Below are 22,980 nucleotides of genomic sequence, written 5' to 3'. Positions count from 1 at the left end.
GGAGAGAGAGTCAGCAGGTACTGTATAATACAGGCTGATACTGACAGTGTGACACACTGAGACACACAGAGGAGAGAGAGTCAGCAGGTATAATACAGGCTGATACTGACAGTGTGACACACTGACACACACAGAGGAGAGAGAGTCAGCAGGTGTAATACAGGCTGATACTGACAGTGTGACACACTGAGACACACAGAGGAGAGAGAGTCAGCAGGTACTGTATAATACAGGCTGATACTGACAGTGTGACACACTGAGACACACAGAGGAGAGAGAGTCAGCAGGTGTAATACAGGCTGATACTGACAGTGTGACACACTGAGACACACAGAGGGGAGAGAGTCAGCAGGTGTAATACAGGCTGATACTGACAGTGTGACACACTGAGACACACAGAGGGGAGAGAGTCAGCAGGTGTAATACAGGCTGATACTGACAGTGTGACACACTGAGACACACAGAGGAGAGAGAGTCAGCAGGTACTGTATAATACAGGCTGATACTGACAGTGTGACACACTGAGACACACAGAGGAGAGAGAGTCAGCAGGTGTAATACAGGCTGATACTGACAGTGTGACACACTGAGACACACAGAGGAGAAAGAGTCAGCAGGTACTGTATAATACAGGCTGGAGAGACAGGAATGATTACAACAGATACTGAAACTATGACAGGCCGATCAGGACTGATCAGAGTTGATAAAGTGAGGTGCAATCTGCAGAGATCCTATATACAATGAACAAGGTAGGACAAGTTTTGGATTCAATGACTTTTAAAAGTGTGATAACCAATTTCTGATAACTGATCATATGATTATTGAAATATATATGGAAAACTAAGAATAAAAGCACAAGAAATTCTGATATTCAACGTTTGCTGGCAGAAAGTTTCATAATATACAGTAAAATATTCATGCTGAGAAAAGTTTTAAAAATATTTACTTTTTGTAGTTTTTTACATTATTTTAAAATAAAGTTAATTATGATTATGTTCTGCCTTTATAAAAATTACCCAATGGTGTGAACATTAACATGCACTCCTATTATGTCATCATGCTTCACAAATCCCGGTGTTTTACAGTAGGCATGAATGCAGAGCAGAGTAGGATTCATTTTAAAATTTATTTTAAGTTTTAAAATTGTGTTTTTAAAACTGATTTGTGTGAAACCCCTCTAGCCTAACTCTTCTAAGCTTTTCAGGGCGTCTTCTTTTGTGAATTTCCTCCACTGTTTAGGAATTGCACCAATTCCCTGAAACTTCTTGGAGTAGTACTTTTCCAGGTCCTCCTGAAATCGGCACACAAACCATTTCCAGTAGGGCTGCTCAGAGGAGTCAGGGGTGATGCTCCAGCGGGCGTAATCCGGACCAGCTTCTCTGTATTTCTTGTAAGGAATTTTCTTTACCTCAGAAAACACGATTAAATCATCACTAGCAACAGATGAGGTACAGATACAAACAGAAAGACTGTCTGTGTCACTCCGTGTGTACAACAGGTTAAATATTTGCTCAAACCTTGTTTTCTTCCATTGACGTCCAGTAACCCCTTCAGGCCGATGGAAGGGGACACTGTGGTCCCCATCATGTCCTTCCATGGTGTTGGTACAGGTTGCTTTACAGAAGGGGCACTGAGCCCAGCACCCACACAGCTGCCTGAACAGGATCTCATCCGGCTTCTCCCTGAAATTCTCCCTATTGACTGGAGTGGAATTAAAGCTTTTTTTTAAATCCTCAATCACTTTCTTCAGTGCATCAGTCATGGCTTCTTCTAGGAGTTCAAAATCACTTATGTCTTCATGCTGTACACCTTTCAAGTCATCCATTCTGAATTTCAGTTCTTGTCTGAGCTCTCTGGACAATGCTTCCAGCCACATCTTCACACCCCCAGTCTTGTCTTTAGCTTCTTGTTTTGCTTTTGAAAATGCACGGATCACATTGTGCTGCTTTAGTTCCAGGTTCTCATTAATGATCTTGCAGATTGCAGGCTCTTTCCCAATGAAGAAATGAACATCGACACATTGGATTATAAAGGATTCAACATGTTTCTTTGGAGAATGGATATAATTCATGAAGTCATTAAAATTTCCCTCTTCCACCAGCGCCCTCAGGATATGCTTCTCCAGGTTAGACCTGTTCCCACTGAATGCTGGGAAATTGGCCCTCATGTCTCCAGCCACGTCAATGGCTGTTCTGTCATAGACGGCCTGCAGGAGTGACGGCTTCAGTTTGCTGCACAGAAAGTCTGCAAACACAGTGGTGGATGTTGCACCTTGACAGAACTTCCTGAAGATGCTGTAATACTGATCCTTCTTCCTGTTCAGGTAGATCTGAGGGTCATAAGCCTCCCTGAACTGCCTGTGAAGCTCAGTGAACTCCTGTACTGCAATGTCACACACATACAGGCACAGATCCACTTTGAATTCTTTTGTGAATGAGTACTTTTTGGCATTATTTCCGCATTCATCTGCCTTCGTTTTGATGTCATTTATGATTTCCTGTATGTAAGCTTCATTGTAGCCCACTTTAGCTACTGGCTTCTTTTTAATGTATTCTACTGTATCTGTGACTGTGTCATTTATGAAAGCTCTGATTGTGTCTCGATCCTCTGACTTTAAGCCACTGCTCTGTTTAACAAGGTCACGCGTCATCTGAATGAAATTTCTGTTTATTTTCACATAGTCAGAGTAATCACACATGTTCTGGATATGTTTGTAATCTTTCTTTTCTGTCCTTAAATAAACTAGGTTACTTTCAAATGCTGAAACCAGGATTTTCATCACGTCTTCTTGTACATATACACTCTTAAAGGAAGGCATTTGTGTCATATTTGAACACAATTGTTCCCACAATAAATCAAACTCTCTCTTCAGCTCCTGTTCCTCACCAGCCTTGTGCTTTAGTGTGTGAGACAGCTGTTTGCTCTTGTTGAACAGCTCGTTTTCATACTGAGTCTTCTGATCATCCAGCTTTCTACAGCTTTTCTTCAGCTGGATCAGTTCATCAAATTTCCTTTTTGTTCCCTCAATCAGATCATCCATCAGCTTCCTGATTCTCTGCTCAGTATGTGCTCTCCACTGAACCAAGATCTCTTTGTCTTTATCTCCAGTGAAGTACTGCTCCATCTCTTCCTGGATACTTTCAGAAGTCTCTTGCATTTCTGAAAGCAGGTAATTTTCATCTACGTGTTCTAATTCATCATTTTCAATTATGTTGAGCAGTTTGCTCTCGATGGTCAGCATGTGGCTTCTGAGTTTCCAGGTCCAGTTTCCATACTTGACCTCCAGTTTCCTGTACGCTGAGATCTCCAGGGTGTTCCTGAAGCTGAAAACAAAGTCTTCATCCATTAAAGCTTTCCATAGATCTCGGACACGATTTTTGAAGTCTAATGCAGTCAGGGGCTTGTGCTGCACACTGAAAATTTTCTTTTTAAGTTTGTGCACATTATTACTGTAATGAGGGTTAGGAGGGGCCATTGGTGGATTCCCTTCCCAGAGTTGTGCAAAGTAATGTGCATCTTCTTTGACATCAAATTTAATCACATCATTGAAGCACTCCACGTCACATACTTCTTCTTTTCCTGCTAAACGAGCCATTTCATCTAGTTTCTCCTGCAGACGCCTCCTTCCTTCCATGTTCTTCTCTCCAGCTGTGATCTCCCCAACGTTCTGGTGAACAAACATGCAGCTGGGACTCAGCCTCACCTGCTTCATTCGGAGAAACGCCTGGACTGAGATCTGCAGGATGTCCTGCATCTCTGCAGGGTTCTCTCCAAATATGTTAATCAGGGTCATGTTTCCAAGACCGATGACGAATGTGGCCAGTTCATTGTCATGTTTGAAAGTAGAATTTTCTGCAGACATTAGACCTCTAAGTCCTTCTGTATCCACTACCAGCAAAAAATCAAACTTCAGCTCCTCTCTCAGCTCCTCCTTCACCTTGACCAGCTGCATGAAAGCCCCCCGGGTGCATCTGCCAGCACTGACCGCAAACTGCAGGCCGAACATGGCGTTCAGCATGGTGGACTTCCCCGAGCTCTGAAGGCCCAGCACTGACAGCACAAAGACTCTCTGGTCTCCCAGCCTCTCGACCACTTTGCCCAGGACTGAGTCTATCCACCTCAGAGGGACATGAGCAGCGTCTCCATCCATCAGTTCCACTGGATTCCCAGCGATCAGGAGATCTGCAGCCAGGGCAGGGAAAGAGGAAACTTCCTTCCCTAATCCTCCAGGCTGGGATTCCCAGGCTTCATAAATCTGACCCATCTCTCTCAGAAGGTGCTCCAGCCCAAAAGTCGCTGCGTTCAGCTGCTCAGACAGTGACTCCAGTTTGCTCTGTCTCCTGCTCAGCTCTTCTGATCTGTCATGTTTCTTTTTTAAAGCCAACACCTCTGTCCATTTGGCATCATATTTGTGATGTAGCTCTGAAAGCTGACCTGAACAGTGAGCATCTAAAAGTACTCCCAGCCACTTCAGAAAAAACTTTCTTTGTATCATTTTGTGTGATTGCAGATTTTTTAGAAACACACGCATCAGGTCACCGAGACCAAAGGCTCTCTGTTTGCTCCTGATGGTTTTCATGTCCTCCAGAATTGTACTCTTAGTCTGTTCAATGTTGCCATGTAAGCGATGAAGATCTTTGTTCTTCTGGCACCAGTCATGCCACAGTTTTCCCTGACAGGGCAGGAAGGTCTCCTTGATTTTGGAAATGTCCATGTTCTTTAGCAGCTCTGTTACCTCCAGGGCACTGTCCTTCCCTTTCTGACAGTCCTCACTGTCTTCATCAACCCTGAACCCACAGCCCCTAGCAACACCAGAGCATTCCTCAAGACTGAACTTGTTATTTGTGCCTTTCAGACAATTCCTGATAGTCCCTGTCAGCTCTCCAACAATCTCAGCCTGATTTCTGTCCTTGAGTCCTATTTTAAACTTGTTCCCAGAAACTCCAGTTAGAGGTGTGTCTTCTTCAGCAAGCAGACAGATCAGAGGCCTGGGGGACTTGAGGAGCTCCTGTAAGATGTTCCTGCCTTCATCATCGAGGTGACGATCAGCCAGGAGGACGACATTGACATCTGCAGCACCAACTAGAAACTCCCTCTGCCTCCTGTGTTCTCCTGCATCTCCATGCAGGTTACAGAAGGCAACACAGTCCTGAAAAACATCATCACTCCTCCCTGCAGGACAGTACCAGGCGATCTCCACAAGCCCGTCCAGCAAGAGACAGCTCCTGCTGCTGCCTGGGCAGTGTCTGTGGAAGAACGTGTTGTGTCTCTGTGTGCTGACGAGAGAGTTCAGGACCTGGGATTTGGAAGAGGACACAGAGCCAAGCCTGAAGAAGGACACCATGGAGACTTTGACCTGATAGACAGGCAGGGTCCTGCTGGTGACTTTGCCTGAGTCCACTGTCTTCCAGCTCTTCTGAAGCTGTCGGAATGTCCACAGTGGGAACTCGATGTCTCCAGTGACAGGACTGGGCACTAGCAGTGGCAGGGCGTACTGACAGAAGGACAGCTTGGTCACCATGTACTGCCTCAGGAAACTGTCTGCACAGTGGAAAAGAGCCATCTGGACATCCATTGGGTGAAAAGGAGGAAGTTGCATTGTTTTGCAATCATTGCGATGTTTTCCTTCCTTACTGAGGAACAAATCTAAATCAACGTCTTCTATTTCACTTAATGAATCTTCTGTGGTGGTAGGATCAGTATAATCTTCTTTGACAGACATGGATCGTGCTGTATAATCCAACATTAAAAGCTTCTGCAGAAAAGCAAAAGCAACGTCCTTCTCTGTTAGCGGCCTCTTTTCCCCTAGTGAAGACCTGTCAACAAGGAGAGTGTTGGACAATGTCATGTTATTGGGATAGAATTCCTGTAGACCCAGTCTACTGATGAGCTCCAGATACTTCTCTTTCTTTGACTTTATTTCCTTCTTCAGTGGGTCCAGTTCAGTCTTTCTGCTTGTTTCTCCCTGTCGTGCTCCTTTTGTCTCTTCCTCTGATGTGCACTTTTAAAGAAAGAATATGTATATACTTTTAATGAAGCTGTACATTCTTTAATAATTTGGAAGCATATGTTGAATTTAAATAATACTCAAAACATCTTGATTGTGTAACATTAACCAATTAGAAGCTACAACAAGTTGTTGATTTACAGATTATGTATCCTTTAGAAACATTAAATAGACATGAAATTAAGTACAGTGTGCTTCTACTCATTACTTTTGCTAAAAATTCCATTGAAAAAAATGGAAATTGTCAAAGATCAGCATTATGTTTTTTACAAAGAATGGTGCTTTTGCAAAAATGCATTGTTCACTATTATTTTATTGATAGATACTGAGGTATCTATTAATTAAAACAGAAGGAATCTTTGGTCAACATTATACTCATATAACAGAATATTCATATGCACTCTGTTTCTATAGGGTATAAAAGCAGGGAACACAGCAGAAGGAAATCCAAAAGTAATGTTGTAACAGAAGGAATAAGGTTCTTGATCCCGAGATGAAGTAAAACAGATGAGTTTATTGCATGCAAGGAACAATAAAGCTGAAGTCTTGTTTCCCGCAAGAAACAACAAAACCGAAGTATTGTTCGATGTGCCGGTACAAACTTTTAGGTTATATAGTCCTTGCTTGCTGCTTCATACGTCATTCGATGTTATGGTAAGGGGGGGGGGTCATGGTATTTGGTCAAATGGTCAGTTTAAGATTATGCCCCCAGGGGGTTCCTTGCTCGCATCTGGAATCCTTATCAGTTAACCCCCTTTCCTGCCATAAACCCCTGTTGCTTAGAAGTCTAATTTTCAGGCAGAACTGACTTAAGTTATTAACCCTTTTAACATCTTGTCTCTTACTTCAGTAACATACTGTACATTTTCACGAAACCTCAGAAAATTACCGACAAAGAGTTGCTGATCTTCAAATGGTGATGGCTATAAAAAATACTTTTTATCCTCTGTTAGCAACCGTAGTGTTCATAATTCCAAAGCTCGAAGCCAGAGGAACAGCTGGTACTTTGCTATGAAGAGGACACAAGGGAATATTGCCATGATGTGCTGTGAGAAAATGATACAACCACAGGTCCAATGCTAAAAGTTCCAGGTGTCCCTGAAGGTGTCCATGAAGTCTGGGGTCTGAAGGATACAAAAAACTATAATTTGATGCCGACTTCAAGGAAGAAGCTTGTAGAGCTGGTAAGCCAATGGCAGTGAGGGCCGTGTCTTATGGTCAGATAAAACAAAAGATGGGATTTGATGTTTACAGACACTCTCACAGAAGTCATGACTGGCATTAAAAAGGTGAGGGACATGTTGATGAAATCAAACCTACTGTGAAACATGGGGGTGAATTATTTCTGGGGCATGTCTGCCGTATAGCCTTTATCAGTAAAGGTTTCTTCCTGCCACTCCCCCGTACAGACCGGATTTGTCTCAAGCCAGCTCAACTAGGTTTTCAACAGTTTAACTGCTGTATGACAGAAGAGTCAGATAATCAGTAAATACCACAGCTATTGATCTCGATTTGCAGATGAGAGATCACCTTCAGCTCTCCTCAGCAAAGGCTCAGCAGAATCTTCATGATATGTAATGAGCAGCAAAACAAGGTCCAGAGAAATACAACCGAGGCATAAAGTGCTGTTAATGCTTTCAAATATGGTGAACAAACTTTTGTCTCAGAGTGCACCTCAATAGAAGCTCAAGTGGTCAAGCTTAAAGCTTTCATTTTTTGAGCCCTATATGAAGGGAGGGGATAGGCAGGGTCATGTCTACTGGATAGTTGTGTGATTTTTCCACATTAAAGCAAACCTCAGCCTTCTGGCCTTCTCTTTTAATTATAAAGGCAGTAATTGAACTGATTTTTCATTCCAAAAATTATTTTGTAGAATTTTTGTATCAAATGTTGTTATCAAGATAAAGAAGATGTTTGTGTTGGAAACGTTCATTTGTGATTCACATGTTAGTTTTGAGTTGTGTTCACCTCATTAATAGAAACTAGGAGTAAGCTGCACAGGCTGATTACCTTATTTTCCTTTCCTGCATTCCTGGGTGACCGTCCCGAGTCAGTAACACCTGCGTCTCCTCCGGCCTCTTCAGGGCGGTCAGTGGAGAGAGAGAAGAGAGAGTGGTCAGGTGAGGACACCGGGCAATCACACTTCTCAAACTGTTGGCGAGTTTGTCACAGCCAGTCTGTTTCGCTCCACTATGCACTGTAGTGAACGTGGGGTTCGTGCGGCAATAACCAAGAGACCGTTCTTGGGGAGCGCACACAACACTCGTTATTTACGGAGCTCCTGTAGCCTTTATTTCAGTGTCAGCCAGCACTCAGGGAAGAGACTTTTACAACCAATTCGACAAGGGTTAAACACACACAAGGGCAGTAAAATGTATGACATTACATGCACAGATCTGAATGAATTTGTAGGCTATTGAAAAAAGTAAATATTCAAATAGCCCATTTATTTTTTGACAAACATTCTTGCGATTGATCGACTGGCAAGAACTCCACAGTCGACTGGTTGGGCACCCCTGCTCTACATCAATGCCAGATCGCTGAGGACGGGCTAAAAAGGGTTTAACTGCCCCAGAGCGCCTGATAGTGAGTGATATTTCACGAAAGACACTATGTATATCCTGTCTCCTTGGCGATCAGTGCAGAGCAGAGGCGTGACACACCCTGTTGTGATGCAGCAGGGCGACCATGATGGATTATGCACAACATCTCCGTATGCCACTTTCACACACACTCCCTGTCTTCTCAGTGAGGCTTCCTGAGCTTCACAAGACTCAAATACCACACAGGGGTCATGGTTCTTCACCTTGGTCTTGTGTCTCTTGAGTCCTCTCTCTCTCTTCAGGTTCTGTCTCATAATTTCTCTCCTGAGGTCTTGGTCTGTTCTCTCTGTGTCCTCCATTCTCTCTCACCAGGCTGTCTATGAGATTCAGCAGCTCTGTGACCTGGGCGCGGTCACTCCTGCTCTTGTTGTTGAAGAGGTGACACCTGCCCCCGCACTGCTGGACCAGCAGCTGGAGGTCTCTGTTCCCCCGGACAAACTCCTCCAGGCTCTGCTGCTCCAGGTCGTCTCCCCGGGTGAACAGAACCACGGTGAACCTCAGAGCCTCCTCTCCAAACAGCTCCCGGACCCTGTCTGCCGCCCTCCTGTCCTTGTCTGAGAACGGCCCCACCTTCACCACCAGGAGCAGCGCGTGGGGGCCGGGGTCACTCAGGAAGAGGCAGCTGTCCCTGTGGGACCGAGTCTCCTCCGGGGAGAGCCGAGTGTCCAGCAGTCCAGGCGTGTCCACCACAGTGACGTGCCTCCCCTTGATCTTCACCGATCCGCTCTGGCAGTGCCGCGTCGTGCCGGAGGCGCTGGTGCGAGATGGGAACTCCTCTGCTCCCAGGATGGTGTTCCCTGTGGCACTCTTCCCAACTCCGGTCTGTCCCAGCAGGACGAGCCGCAGCTCCGAGGACCCTGGGAATTTGAAAAATACAAGATGAGAGCTAAACTGTAATTAATTTTCAGCACCTTGCTAAAATATTCCCCCTGCAAACTTTCTACTTTGTGTTGAAAGCCCTCTGATCCTGTTACACCTGTTTAACTGGGATTAGAGTGGAGTGACCATGTAATGTGATCTGATCCCTATGGGACTGGGAGTTAATATCCCTGCAGTACAGATCCCTCTGGCTGTGCTGTCCTGTGATGTGATCTGATCCCTGTGGGACTGGGAGTTAATATCAATGCTACTGGGGCAGTGGGGTAGAAAGGACACAAAGAAAAGACAGAGCTCCGTGACATTTGGGAGTTTATACACAGAAAATTCTCAAACAACCCTGATTGTTTACACCTGTGTTCACCTGCACATTCCTGCCCCTGATTCACAGAATGGCAAGTTGCCTGAGAATGAGGCGAAAAAGCCTGAGCTGTGTAGGAGGAGCACTCTCCTCTCCCCACCAATTTCTCTAAGCAGGGCAGTCCTTTCCTGTGGAACTAGATGTTATGTGAGAGGTAAACCTGGGAAAGGTAGCTCATGACTAGCAGGCCAAAGGAAGTCATTGACACCATTGACTGGAGTACTGTGCTATCACCGTGTTTTCCTGAGGGTTGGGCACAGAATAGCAGGGCTGGAGAGCAGGAAGTTGACGCACACTAATGGTGTATAAGTAGCTCAGGTGGGGAGCTGCGTAGTCTGTAAAAGGAACAGGTAAAGGTTTATTCCATGCAGCTTCACAGCCGAAACGTTGTGTTTTCTCTCTTCTCTTTTCAGCATGGAATAAACCTCCTAATGGTTCCTAAAGGTTGTCTGCTTGGGTTGGGAGAACCGGTGAGTTTTGCTGGGCCTGGAGTATTGTTTGTGAATGTTTTTTTCTGTCTGGGCTGTTTTCTGTCACGCTCGGAAACCCCTCCTCTTAAGGACGCTCCAGCCCTTCCTAGTTTTGTATTTATCCCCTCCACCTGCCTCCGGTTCCTGTCCCCCGTCCTATAAAAGCCAGACGTTCCTGCCAATCTGGGCTCAGCCATGGACACGCCCCCTGTTTTCCTTCCAGCCCCTTTGCATGCTTTTCCCCGTATTTTCCGCACTCCTCCCTGGACTGTGCTGTCTGCATAGGGTCCTGAAAGAACGCTCCATTACATTTTCCTTGTTTCCTCCTTCTTGAACAGGAAGAGCACAGAAAACTCTGGTGCATGTGTATGAGTAATCAGGGGAAAGCTGGCAAAGATGCCTTGACTGATGCTCTCAGGAGAAATCAGAGGATAAAATTGAACTGTTAGCAGCATTAGATGCAGAACGTCCTGGGACCTAGCTCAGTCAGTAATGGTCCAAACAGAACATCTCTCCAGAATGGAGTTATTAGGCCAAAGCAACACACTCTGCCCACTCTGACAGCAACGAAATGTGGTTGATCTGTCAAGTGCTAAATCCTCAATGTTAAACCCAAGATTATTAGTTGGGAATGAATGATATATCCACCCATCCATTTGCTAAACACTTTATCCAGTACAGGGTCCCACAGGAGCCGGAGACTCTCCCAGCAAGCAACGGGCGCAAGTCAGGGTACACCCTGGACAGGGCACCACTCCAGCACAGGGCACACACTCACACCAGGGCCAGTTTTCCCAGAGGCCAATTAACCCCCCAGTATGTCTTTGGACAGTGGGACAAAACTGGAGCATGACTGATATAATGCAAAGAACTGGTTATACTTGTATGCTGATACATTTCTTCTGTTAGTGTTGTGTGCCATCAGTAAGCATGCGATGCTTAAAAATATTTCTCTTAAAACACTTAACAGAATCAATACAAGAGTCAGCTGACCAGTGGCCTCAGTGACAACTATATCACCGAGGACCTCACATGGTCTCTCAACACCACCTGTCTGATCAAGAAAGCACAACAGCGCCTGTACTTCCTAAGACGGTTGAAGAAGGCTAAGATATGTCCCCAGATCCTCACTAACTTTTACAGATGCACTACAGAAAGCACACTGACAGGCTGCATCACAGTGTGGTATGGCAACTGCAGTGCTGCTGACCGCAAAGCCCTACAGCGGGTGGTGAAGACTGCCCAGTCCATCACTGGGGCTGCCCTCCCATCCATCCAGGACATTTATGACAGACGGTGCTTGAGGAAAGCTCTAAGCATCATCAAAGACCCCACACACCCCAGCTACAGACTGTACGACCCTCTACCATCTGGAAAACGGTACCGGAGCATTCGGGCCGGACTACCAGACTCAGAGACAGTGTTTACCCCCGCACTATCAAACTGTTAAACTCCCAGCCTCTCTCACTCTCACCTCACCTCTCACCTACTGTATGATCTGAACCTCACAGTGCCTTCTTCCTTTCTTTCTTACCAAAAACCCAAACACACATTGAAAATCTACCTCTACCATACATGTCAAAAGCTCACTCCCCATAATTTCTATCCCTTTATTTTATTCTGTTGATGCATATTTTTGCACATAACCTGTTACTTTTTTTGTTGTTTTGCACATTGCCTGTTGTTGTTTTTTGCACATTGCCTGTTGGTTTTTTTTGCACATCATCTGTTGTTGTTTTTGCACACTGCCTGTTGTCTCTGTCTTTCTTTTGCTACACAATTGTATTGTTGTTGTTGTTGTTGTGTTTTTTTTTCTCTTTGTACTACTTATGTCCGAGAGCTAGCTAAATAGCATTTCGTTATACCATATACCATGTATATGAGTGTAATGACAATAAACTTGAACTTGAACTTGAACTGCTACAAAAGCAAATACCAGAGAATAATGAAAACAATAGCTGTGACTCTACTCTTCTTATACTAACTAATAATTATGAGTCAATCACATCAATTAAAGAAGAAATAAAAGATCAGCGTGAGAGAGATTACGAGAATTCAGTCTATCTGGTCCGCTCTGTATATCTAACTGATTCAATGAACCCAATCAGCTGTTTCCTTAAAGCAACCAGTCTATCGGCTTAATATTAATAAATGAGCCATTGCGCAGATTCTTCTTGCTTTTTGTAAAGCGAAAGTAAAACTGTATCCTCAATTTTTACGCCCATAATATCTTCACACACTTCTGTTTGATGTCACATTTTGTTTTCAACATGGAGAAATGAGGTGAACTCTTAAAGAACAGCTCAATTCCAATTCAATTTCAAACCACCCTTCGAAACTGACAGAAATACTCACTCGGATGAGACGCGCCGCCAGTCGCCATTTCAGATGAGCAGAAGCAACGGTTAACCCCTCCCTCTTCCTTCTGCCTCTGTCATGAACACTAATAAGGGAGCTGAACAGCAGCGACTGGCTGTGTTTTATAATAATAATAATAATAATAATAATAATAATAATAATAATAATAATAAACTTTATTTTATATAGCGCCTTTAAAGGTGGCTTCTCAAAGCACTTTACAGGATGACAATAACAATAAATAAGAAGACTACAACAATAAATAAGAAGATTTCACAAGATAAGACACAATTATAATTACAACAATACAACAATAACAATAGAGGAGACCGTGGAAGGTGGTATTAAGAAAAGCAGAGGGGTGAAGAATGGAACCAGTTCAGTAAAGGCTCTTCTAAAGAAGAGGGTTTTGAGTCTGGATTTGAAGGAGTTTAGAGAAGGTGACTCTCTGATATCCTTGGGCAAAGAGTTCCAGAGCTTGGGGGCATAACAGGAGAAGGCCCTGTCGCCCATACAATGTAGACGGGCTTGGGGGACAGTAAGGAGGGCAGAATTTGAAGAGCGGAGGTTGCGAGGTGGGGAGTAGGGCGATAAAAGTTCAGACAGGTATTGAGGTGCCAAGCCATGTAAAGCCTTATAGGTGAGCATGAGGATTTTAAAGTCTACGTGGAATTTGACCGGAAGCCAGTGCAAGGACTCCAGGATAGGAGTAATGTGAACACTTGCACTAGACCTGGTCAGGATTCTGGCTGCTGAATTTTGGACATACTGCAGCTTGTTCAGAGTAGATTTAGATACCCCAGGGAGTAGAGCATTGCAGTAGTCAATTCGAGAGAATACAAATATGTTGATCAGCTTTTCAGCCACAGTTAATGATAGCATAGGGCGTAGTCTTGCGATATTTCTAAGGTGAAAAAAAGATGTTTTGACAGTATGCTGTATATGTGGATCGAATGTTAAGCCAGAATCGAATATAACCCCAAGGTTTTTCAATTTTGATTGAAGCTCAAGTACAGAGCCATCTACAGATAGGGTTACAGGACTGGCTGTACGAAGTTGATGGGGGGTACCAATAAGCATGACTTCAGTCGTATCACAGTTAAGATGAAGGAAGTTTTGAGTCATCCAAATTTTTATGTCAGAGATGCAATTAGATAGAATAGAGACAGCCACATCAGTGTCGGGTTTGGTATGGATGTATATTTGAGTATCGTCAGCGTAAAAATGAAAGCTGAGACCATGTGATCTTAAAAGCTGATCAAGTGGGAACATGTAAATGCTGAGCAAGGGGCCCAGTATTGAGCTCTGGGGGACACCAGGCTTGACAAGACCAGTTTCAGACCTGTACCCATTGAGAGAGACAAAGTGACAGCGATCAGTGAGGTAAGATTTAAACCATTTGAGGGCAGAGCTTGAAGCTTTATAGACTGAGCTTCAAGAGGAACCTCTTACTGCTACAGTAACTTTCATCAGGAAGAGTGACAAGCATGGCTTTTGTAGCTGCACTGACATTTTAAGCAACAAACACGACTTTGGCAAATATTCCAGATTAACACCTGTCATCAACAATATTGAGCAGCAGGAGATCTTGCTGTGAAAAGTCACAGGCTAGTACAGTGTGTGGTCACTGCTAGAAGCAACACACGCTGAACATCTGTCTCCTGCGTTGGTCCAGCTTGCAGATCTTGTGGGACTCTCAGCCTCTTGCAGGATTATTGCTTACAGCACAGTGATCTCCCTTTGTGAGAGCTGTTTCTGATTCATTCCAGAAATGCTGTGAATCTGCCAATATTTCAATCTACCGTGGTGCTAGAAAGTTTGTGAACCCTTTAGAATTTTCTGAATTTCTGCATAAAGTTGACCTAAAATGTGATCAGATCTTCATCCAAGTCATAAAAATAGATAAAGAGAACCCAATTAAACCAATAACACAGAGAAGGATATACTTTTCCATTCGTTTATTGATTCTTAAAAGCTGGTTTTAACTGAAGAAAACTTTACATCTTAAAAATCTCATATACAACAAACAGCAGACGGCCATTGATATGTGAAGATATCCATGAGATTTAATGATTTCATGGATAAAAAGAAACCCGTATTCTCGAGGGACATTTTCAGGTGTTTATATTCCTATTATCACACCCCAACATCCTTTTTTTTAAATATAGATATATTTTTAAAATAAGTTTTTATTTAAACGCCAGAAATACAAAAAAAGGAAACAGAATAATGAAATAGATACAGAAATAGAGACTTCACAGCCAGAGGAATTCACGAATGTAAAAACTAAAAATTGTACTTTTTACTTATTTCCATTATATTTCTTGCCTTTTGATTCTTTAAATTTCTAATAGAATTTAAATAAAAAACGAATTCAACATTCACACCCCAACAGCAGCAGGTGGGATCAGCTCATCAAGGCAATAAGGGAGACCTTTTCAGAAGAAAGATCAGTCAGAATTCGTTTAGGTTTAGAATTCTCTTCATTTATTTAGAGTACACGAAAGAAAAATACTTTTCTCTCCAGTGACTGTCAATTGTACAGCGCAGCAGGGTTTAAGAGTGTAGAGTAATTCAATAGGTACTATGATAACAGCACAAGTTCTCCCTGCTACAAAAACAATCCACCAGATCAGAGAATCACAGTACAGATTTTCTGCAATTCTGAAAAGCAATTATTGCATAATTTTGACATGATTAATTTTTGAACAATAATCATGTTTTCCAAAATAGAGAAAACCTAATTATTCTTGTTTTCAATTTCGTCTGGTGGCCTTCACTTCCAGGCTGTTTACAGTGTCCTCTTTGGTTATGTTCTTCCATCCTTCGGGAATCGCCCCACGATCGCAGAATATTCCAGAATACCTCTTTTCCAGGTGCTCCTGAAATCGGCACACGACCCATTTCCAGTAGGGCTGCTAAGAGCAGTCCAGGGTGATGCCCCAGCAGGCGTGCTCTGGACCAGCTTCTCTGTAGCTCTTGTAAGGCACACTCCTGTCATTAGACAACATGATTAAATCAGTACTAGCAACTGCAGAGGTGCAGATGTCAACAGACAGCTGGTCTACCTTGTTCCACTTCCTCCCAGTAACCCCTTCAGGCCGATGGAAGGGGACACTGTGGTCCCCAGGGTGTCCTTCCATGGTGTTGGTACAGATGGCTTTACAGAAGGGGCACTGAGCCCAGCACCCACACAGCTGCCTGAACAGGATCTCATCCAGCTTCTCTCTGGACGTGCCCATGTCCACAGAGGAGACACAGCTGAAGCCTCTCCTCAAACCCTCAGTGACCTTCTGGAGAGAACCAGTCACTGCTTCCTTAAGGAAGTCAAAGTCACCGATGCCCTGGTGTTGAACACCTGCCAGGTCATGCTCTGTGAACCTGAGCTCATCTCTGAGCTCCCTGGAGAACATCTCCAGCCACACGTGCACACCTCCCTTCTGGTGTTGAACCCTTTCCACCGCGGTTGAAGCTGCAGCAGTTACATGATGCTGCAGTAGATCCAGGTTGTCCTTGAAGATCCCATTGATTCTGGGTTCAGATCCCATGAGATAAGACGCCCTTACAGACTGGGTGATAAATTCTTCAAAATGCTTCCTTGGGTGATGGATGTACGTCATGAAGTGGTCAAAGCTCTCCTCTTCTGCCAGCGCCCTCAGGATGTGCTTCTCCAGGTTAGACCTGTTCCCACTGAATGCTGGGAAAATAGCCCTCATGTCTCCAGCCACGTCAATGGCTGTTCTGTCATAGACGGCCTGCAGGAGTGACGGCTTCAGTTTGCCGCACAGAAAGTCTGCAAACACAGTGGTGGATGTTGCACCTTGACAGAACTTCCTGAAGATGCTGTAATAGTCTCCTTTCTTACTGCTCAGGTGAGTCAGAGGGTCATTAGCCTCCCTGAATGCTCTGTGAAGCTCAGTGAACTCCTGTACAGCAATGTCACACACATACAGGCACAGATCCACTTTGAATTCAGTTTTAAATTCAAATGATTTGTGCTGGGATACATATTCTGTGACATGCACCAGTAATATACTGATTATTTCATGCATGTAGCTGTCACTGTAGTCCACTTTAGCTACTTGCTTTTTCTTAATGTAGTCTTGAGTCTCTGTGACTGTGGTCTGTGTTAAGGCTCTAATTGAGTCATGATGTTCAGAGTTTAAATTGCTCTTAACTAAACCAAACATGTGTTTGGTCACTTTAACGCAGGTGGAATATTCTGCCAAGTGGCACATTTGTTTATAATTTCCTTGGGTTTTGCTACAATGAACACATTTGCTTTCAAAGTACGAGGAGAGGATTCGTATCACATCCTCCTCTATATCACATTCCTTCACTACAGGTGTGTCTGCTGTCAGGCCTGAAACCCATTCCACCCACACAGAATCAAACTCTCTCTTCAGCTCCTGTTCCTCGTCAGCCTTGTGCTTCAGAGTGAGAGCCAGCTGTTGAACAGCTCGTTGTTATAGTTATAGTTGCCCCTGTCTGTACACAGTGCAGGTACCCCACACACAAGCCAAGGTATCAGCTTCAACAGCATAGCTGGCTAGCTTGTTCCAGGCACCCTCCACCCTTTGTGTAAAGAAGTGCCTCCTGAGAGCTGGTGTGTGGGGAGCGTACTTGCGCATCATCCAGGTGGGGCTGCACACTGGTGCTGGGGGTGGAGGGGATCCCCATGACCTGTACAGGTTACTATGATTATTGTAGATGCCAGTCAGGAGGTCGAGTTCTTCCAAAAGTTTAAACTGTTTTTAGTCAATTCTGCGAGTTATTTGAATCAATTTTCTTAAACTGCAGTGATGCATTATACATTGCATGAGACGTTGTCCTGTCTCGTTATTACTGTTTGTATTTTTATTAGTCATAAACCTCCCAGTCGACGTGTTTTGATGTCAGGTGCATTACTCTCTCTGTACAGGTCGGTTCTGTTAAATACGATGCTGTTCCGCCCATCCGTTCACAGTGAAGCCCTCTCCTCTCCCTCTGCTCCGCCGCCCGATCTCTCTCATGGCTTCTCTGTTCCCTCGCCTCTCCTCTGCCGGTTCGCTCGCACGGAGAGCTCACGACACTCATATAAACCGGAGCCCAGCGCGAACTGGCCGAACCGAGCAGACGGTCCACCCCGCGCCGTGATGAAGACGGCACGGTGCTGCCCACTTCACCAGAGATCACGGGGGCTGTCCACGCAGTTGCGTCTCCAGCCGGCGCCAGGAGCACACGCCTACTGCTTTTACACGGACAGGAGCACGTTACTCACGCAGCCTGGGACTGGCAACAAGACTGTGCGCAGAATTTTATTTTTCAATGGAGAAAATGATGCAATAGTATAATTACCGTATTATCAAGAAAAGGGAGCGCCAAACTTTACGAGTATAAGCGGTGTTTCTTAGCTGTAGACAAAATGCTGTTTCTACTTATCCACACCAGAGGCATTCCATTTGCTTTCCAGCATAGGAACAGAAACTCCTATAAATATCATTCATTTATGTTGTGATTGTTCACATATTGTTGCGCTTCGAGCAGTATTATACGGTACTGCTTTCCTCCAAAGGACTCGCCGGGATGTCTAAGTGGGCGGGGCGTACGAAAACATGCTTGTCATTACCGCTGCCGGAAGTCCCGCTCCCCTTCACGGGAACTGCTTTTCTATTGGCTGTTGTCACACTCCATCAACCCCCAGCCTGCGGCCCGTCACATTCTCAGAATGGATACGCTCTGTGTCAATCTCACTTTAAGGCTCGCCATTGGTCCATTTGCGCACTTCCCGTCCCGCCTCCCCAGTTTTTTTTTTAGTTTCTTTACACAGAGGGAGAGAGTCCCGAGCGACGCGGGAGGCAGGAGAGCGTGAGGCCTTTCCTAGGAAGAAGAAAAAAATCAAGACGAGAAAAGATTGTGTTTGAAGCAACATAACGGTCGTTAGAGACGTTTTGGTTTCGTTTCTTTTCTCTGTTTTGTGAGGCCTTATCCGCCACGCCTTAGACGGAGTCATGCCCAGAGGAGGTAGGTTGCAGTAGGCTGTCGGGTTTAGGGTAGGCTCATCCTGGTGAGGCAGCTGCCGAGGCTCCTGACAGGAAAGTGCTAGTTAGTCTAGTTCAGCCCTCAAGCGTGGGGTGTCCTCCGACATGCCTGATGCCGTAGCGGCGAGGGACCCGGCTGCGGGCGGGCGTGCTCGGTGAGAGGGTGCAGCTGTGGACCGGGACCGGGACCGCCAGCATGGCGCTGCTCGCTGTAGCATCTGCAGGCTGGTTCGCTTTTCGGGGTCCGGTGGCCCGTGGGTCAGTCAGTACTGGTCCAAGGCTGCCCCGCGTTCCTGCGGCGGCTCAGCTCCTGGTGTCGCGGTCGTCCCGGCTGCTGCGGCCCCATGTGCTCCCAGACTTCGCGTTTACCTTTCCTCTCTCTCTCTCTCTCTCTCTCTCTCTCTCTCTCTCTGCTCCAGGGAAGAAGGGACACAAGGGCCGCGGGAAGCAGTTCAGTAACCCGGAGGAGATCGACAGACAGATGCGGCTGGAGAGGGAGAAGGTGAGCTTGTGGTCTCCCCCAGTTCACAGCCGGAGCCCCCGGCCCAGCGACACCACACTGTCCCCACTGACTCCAGAACCTTCCGGCCCAGTGACACTCCAAACCCCCCCTGGCCCAGAGACACCCCCTGCAGTCCCTCCTGACTCCAAAACCTTCCAGCCCAGCGACACCACACTGTCCCCGCTGACTCCAGAACCCCCCCAGCCCAGCGACACCACACTGTCCCCGCTGACTCCAGAACCCCCCCAGCCCAGCGACACCACACTGTCCCCGCTGACTCCAGAACCTCCCGGCCCAGCGACACCACACTATCCCCGCTGACTCCAGAACCTCCCGGCCTAGTGACACCTCCCACTGTCCCTCCTGACTCCAGAACCCCCCCAGCCCAGCGACACCACACTGTCCCTCCTGACTCCAGAACCCCTCGGCCCACTGACAGCCCTCTCTGTACCGGGTCAGCTGCAGTGGTCAGCGCCGGTACCGCCTGGTACAGCAGCGGTCCTCGCGGTGAGGAGAGGAGGGAAGATGAGGCTGTGCTTTCCCCTGGGCTGTGTTTTCTTCAGTCCTGTTTAACGCCCGTCTCTCCCGGGCAGGAGGAGAACGGCGGGGCAGCCCCGGAGAGCCCGTCGGGGTCCGAGGAGGAGAGCAGCGACGAGGACTACGACGTGAGTGGCAGGGGGCCGTTTCGAGCGGGGCTGTGGGGGTCTCTCGGCCGGCGGCTCGCGAGTCCGCGGTGGGGGTCACGCCCCGCTTCAGGAGGTGCCGCCGGCCCGCGTAAGGCCGTGAGGCTTTGTTCCGGTCCGCTCGGCCCACGGCGCGTCGGTGGAGGGGGTTGCTGGCTCTTTCCCGGCCCGTCGCTGATCCCGAATCCGTGTTTTTGGGTTGAGCTCGTGGACAGAGGTCGGGATATTTCCCATGGTGTCACGGCAGAGCTCCCTGCTCCTGGAGTGGGGTCGACTGTCTGCTTCTCTGTCAGGCCCCACCCTGTTCTCGCGGCCAGGGGGCCGTGTGCTGGCCTGTCAGCCTTACGCCAGTGTGTATAAAACGCCGGGCCGGGTCGTATCCACGCGGCGCGGCCCCGGTGTTAGGGGATATTCCTGAGACGGTGTCTACAGCGCTGGTGCATCCTACTCCGTTGGGCCCCTGAGCAAGGCCCTTAACCCCAACTGCTCCAGGGGTGCTGTACAATGGATGACCCTGTGCTCTGACCCCCAGCTTCTCTCCCTGTCTGTGTCTCCTGGAGAGCAAGCTGGGGTCTGCGAAAAGACACATTCCTAATGCAAGAAATTGTAAATGGCCAATAAAATGATCTGATCTTGGTCATTTTTCTCCCTGTTTCTCCCCCCCCCCACCGACCCCGTTCGGAGCAGCAGCAGAAGAAGAAGGGTGTGGAGGGGCTGATCGAGATCGAGAACCCCAACAGAGTCTCCCAGAAGAGCAAGAAGGTGGCAGAAATTGACGTCTCCGTGCCCAAAGAGCTGTCTCGCCGAGAGAGGTGAGGACCAGAGCAGAGGCCCGAGAGACCCGGTTTCTCAACATCACACACACACACCCCCTTACCCCCAGTACTGCCGGTCTTCAGGCATGGCTGGGCAGCTTGTCCCCCACCACCCTCTGTATAAAGAAGGGCCTCCTGTCCTGACTGGAGGAGCTCGTCCAGCTGTCTGGAGAGAAGCCGGGGTATCGGCTGCAACAGCAAACTGGGCGGCTTGTTCCACACCCCCCCCCCCCCCCCACCCGTTGGAGGGGGCTCCGAGGAGGAGCGTACCCGCCAGCGTTCAGTCGGGGCCGCGCCTGGAACGTCTCCTTTGCGGTGTTTTCAGGGAGGAGATCGAGAAGCAGAAGGCGAAGGAGAGGTACATGAAGCTGCACCTGGAGGGCAAGACGGAGCAGGCCAGGGCCGACCTTGCCCGGCTGGCCATCATCAAGAAGCAGAGGGAGGAGGCCGCCCGCAAGAGGGAGGAGCTCAGGAAAGGTGAGACGCGGGCTCTGTGTTCCTTCGGCACGCCGTGCGCACGCCCCTCCAGCCTGCTGCTGGCTCGTTAGTAGCTAATTGATCCCAGGGTCTCGTCTCGGCTGAAAGAAGCTGGGCTATCGGCTTCTACTGCCCGGCCGGTGGCTGGGCGGCCCGTTCCACGCCCCTGCCACCCTTTGCGCAAAAGACCTGCCCCCAGTTTTAAATGCGCTTCCGCACTGTTCCCGCTGGTGTCCTCTTCCCCTGTCGATTCTTCTGAAGGAAGGCTTGACCGTCTCGGAGGCCCAGGGAATGGTGAGTGCTTTGATTTCGGAATAACCGTCCGACCTGTGGAGAGCCGCCGGCCACCGGGGTCTCCTTCAGCGACCGGGAAGCGTCGGCCTGCGAAGCGTGTCGATTAGGAACGGTCAGTCCACTCATCGATCCTGCGAAGACCACTTCGGTGGAGCTGGGAGAAAACCCAGTTACTGCTGTGGTTCTCCTGGACCAGGGTTGCAGCTGCAGGCTCAGCTGAGTTAAAGGGGGATCGGTGTGTACCCCAAAATCTGTCAGGGAGCCATAATGGAGTCTGCAACAGCTCTGCGCTGTGCTGCTGCTGGCCGGTTCTGCCGGCTCTCTCTCTGGACCCGGGCCCGGCTGGCTGGCTGGCTCTGTTCTGGTTCTGATCTGGTCTCTGATCTGCGGGTCTCGGTCTGGCAGGTTTGTGGGAGCCCTGTCCCCGCCTCACTCACGCGCCTCTGTGTCTCTCTCTCTCCCGCTTCTCTGTTTCAGTGAAAGAAGAGGCCGAAGCCAAGTCCAAGCGCTAGGGCCCCCCCCCCCCCCCGCGACAGGGAATTTGGGGGATGGTGTGATGGACTGGTGGGTGGGGGGGTGGGAGGATAAGGCTCGGGGCGTCCACAGTCTGCCCACCCCCCCCTTCACTTTCCTCTGGCAGGCTGGGTGTGGGGGGGTGCTTTGTGTGGAGGGATCGGGGTGACTTGGGGAGAGGAGGAAGAGAGGAAGGACACCCCCTGTGCGGTTCAATCCCGGAGACTAGAGAGTGACCCCCCCTCTCCCCCCCCCCCACACCACCAGCTCCAACTGCTGGAAGTGTGTTCATTCCCAGTTTCTTCCAGAGTTTTTAATGGTTTACATCTGTGGGGGGAGGGTCTGGGGGTGTGGGGGTGGGGGGGGCGACTGTCCCTCAGGGCTTTAACTGACTGGGACAGCCGGAACCGGGACCAAGGGGAGCCGGCGCCGCGATCCGACTTCTCCGCCGACCCCTTCCTCACGACCCCGGCGCGGGGAGGGGGGTGGGGTCTCTGCCGGGAGAGCTGGGCGGGTGGGAGGCAGGGACCGCCATGTCCTGGTGGGAAATCTGGTCTCCGGCGGCCCCTGCCCCTTTTGGAATCTCCCCCGCGAGCGGCCGGCTGGGATTCCTCCGGCTCCCGGGACGGCAGGGCCCTGCGCCAGCTGGTGGCAGTCCGGGGCCGACGGCTCTGCGCGGCAGTGAGTCACGGTGTCACTGGGGGGGGCTGGGGGGTCTGGTCCAGCTCTCACTGCTGTACAGTCTGGGGGTCGGAGGGGGGGGGGGGGGGGGGGTTCCGGTCTGTCATGGGGAGAGCCGTTTGACCCCGGCCTGTCCTGGCTCTCCTCCGGCCAGCTTCCTTGACCCCCTGGAGTATTACCGCCGCGTGTCCGCGGTGGAGGCAGCCGGGGCTGTGCTGCAGGGCGGGCCGGGAGCGTTCCACACAGTCATCCCGGGGGATTCAGCTGCTCCTGAACCGGGAATCGAGCTCCACTCTGATGCCAACGGAAGACCTGTATTT

At 48.2% G+C, this 22,980-nt stretch overlaps 2 protein-coding genes across 3 annotated transcripts; one reads left to right on the top strand and one right to left on the bottom strand.

Annotated features, from left to right (window-relative positions):
- Positions 1 to 1,177: 1,177 nt before the first annotated feature.
- Positions 1,178 to 12,700, bottom strand: LOC148821564 (interferon-induced very large GTPase 1-like). Its single transcript, XM_088930768.1, has 4 exons — positions 12,673 to 12,700; positions 8,814 to 9,467; positions 8,068 to 8,249; positions 1,178 to 6,001 (listed from the first exon to the last, which is right to left on the bottom strand). The coding sequence occupies exons 1-4, from the start codon at positions 12,698 to 12,700 to the stop codon at positions 1,178 to 1,180; spliced, it is 5,688 nt and encodes a 1,895-aa protein (XP_088786894.1).
- A 5,783-nt stretch (positions 12,701 to 18,483) lies between these two features.
- On the top strand, positions 18,484 to 22,738 carry pdap1a (pdgfa associated protein 1a). Of its 2 annotated transcripts, none has more exons than XM_088930959.1 (6): positions 18,484 to 18,678; positions 19,115 to 19,197; positions 19,791 to 19,862; positions 20,571 to 20,692; positions 21,021 to 21,172; positions 21,944 to 22,738. In XM_088930959.1, the coding sequence occupies exons 1-6, from the start codon at positions 18,666 to 18,668 to the stop codon at positions 21,976 to 21,978; spliced, it is 477 nt and encodes a 158-aa protein (XP_088787085.1). In that variant the 5' UTR covers positions 18,484 to 18,665; the 3' UTR covers positions 21,979 to 22,738. The 2 variants fall into 2 exon arrangements, with proteins under 2 accessions (XP_088787085.1, XP_088787084.1); XM_088930958.1 differs by having other exon boundaries at positions 20,568 to 20,692.
- The last annotated feature ends 242 nt before the right edge of the window (positions 22,739 to 22,980 follow it).

This window comes from Atractosteus spatula, chromosome 13, assembly GCF_055471065.1.
Source record: "Atractosteus spatula isolate fAtrSpa1 chromosome 13, fAtrSpa1.hap1, whole genome shotgun sequence".
Classification (NCBI taxonomy): domain Eukaryota; kingdom Metazoa; phylum Chordata; class Actinopteri; order Semionotiformes; family Lepisosteidae; genus Atractosteus; species Atractosteus spatula.
Note: the sequence above shows the minus strand (reverse complement) of the source record. Positions and strands in the feature narration are given on the sequence as shown.

Bases quoted from the DNA above. Each gene is read 5' to 3' on its own strand.
- LOC148821564 (XM_088930768.1), bottom strand. From the start codon at position 12,700: ATGGCGACTGGCGGCGCGTCTCATCCGA. The intron at 9,468-12,672 runs GTGAGTATTTCT...TCAAATTCCCAG, and splicing joins TGGCGGCGCGTCTCATCCGA to GGTCCTCGGAGCTGCGGCTC. The intron at 8,250-8,813 runs GTGAAGAACCAT...GCGCTCCCCAAG, and splicing joins TCAAGAGACACAAGACCAAG to AACGGTCTCTTGGTTATTGC.
- pdap1a (XM_088930958.1), top strand. The intron at 19,198-19,790 runs GTGAGCTTGTGG...TCTCCCGGGCAG, and splicing joins TGCGGCTGGAGAGGGAGAAG to GAGGAGAACGGCGGGGCAGC. The intron at 19,863-20,567 runs GTGAGTGGCAGG...CGTTCGGAGCAG, and splicing joins GCAGCGACGAGGACTACGAC to CAGCAGAAGAAGAAGGGTGT.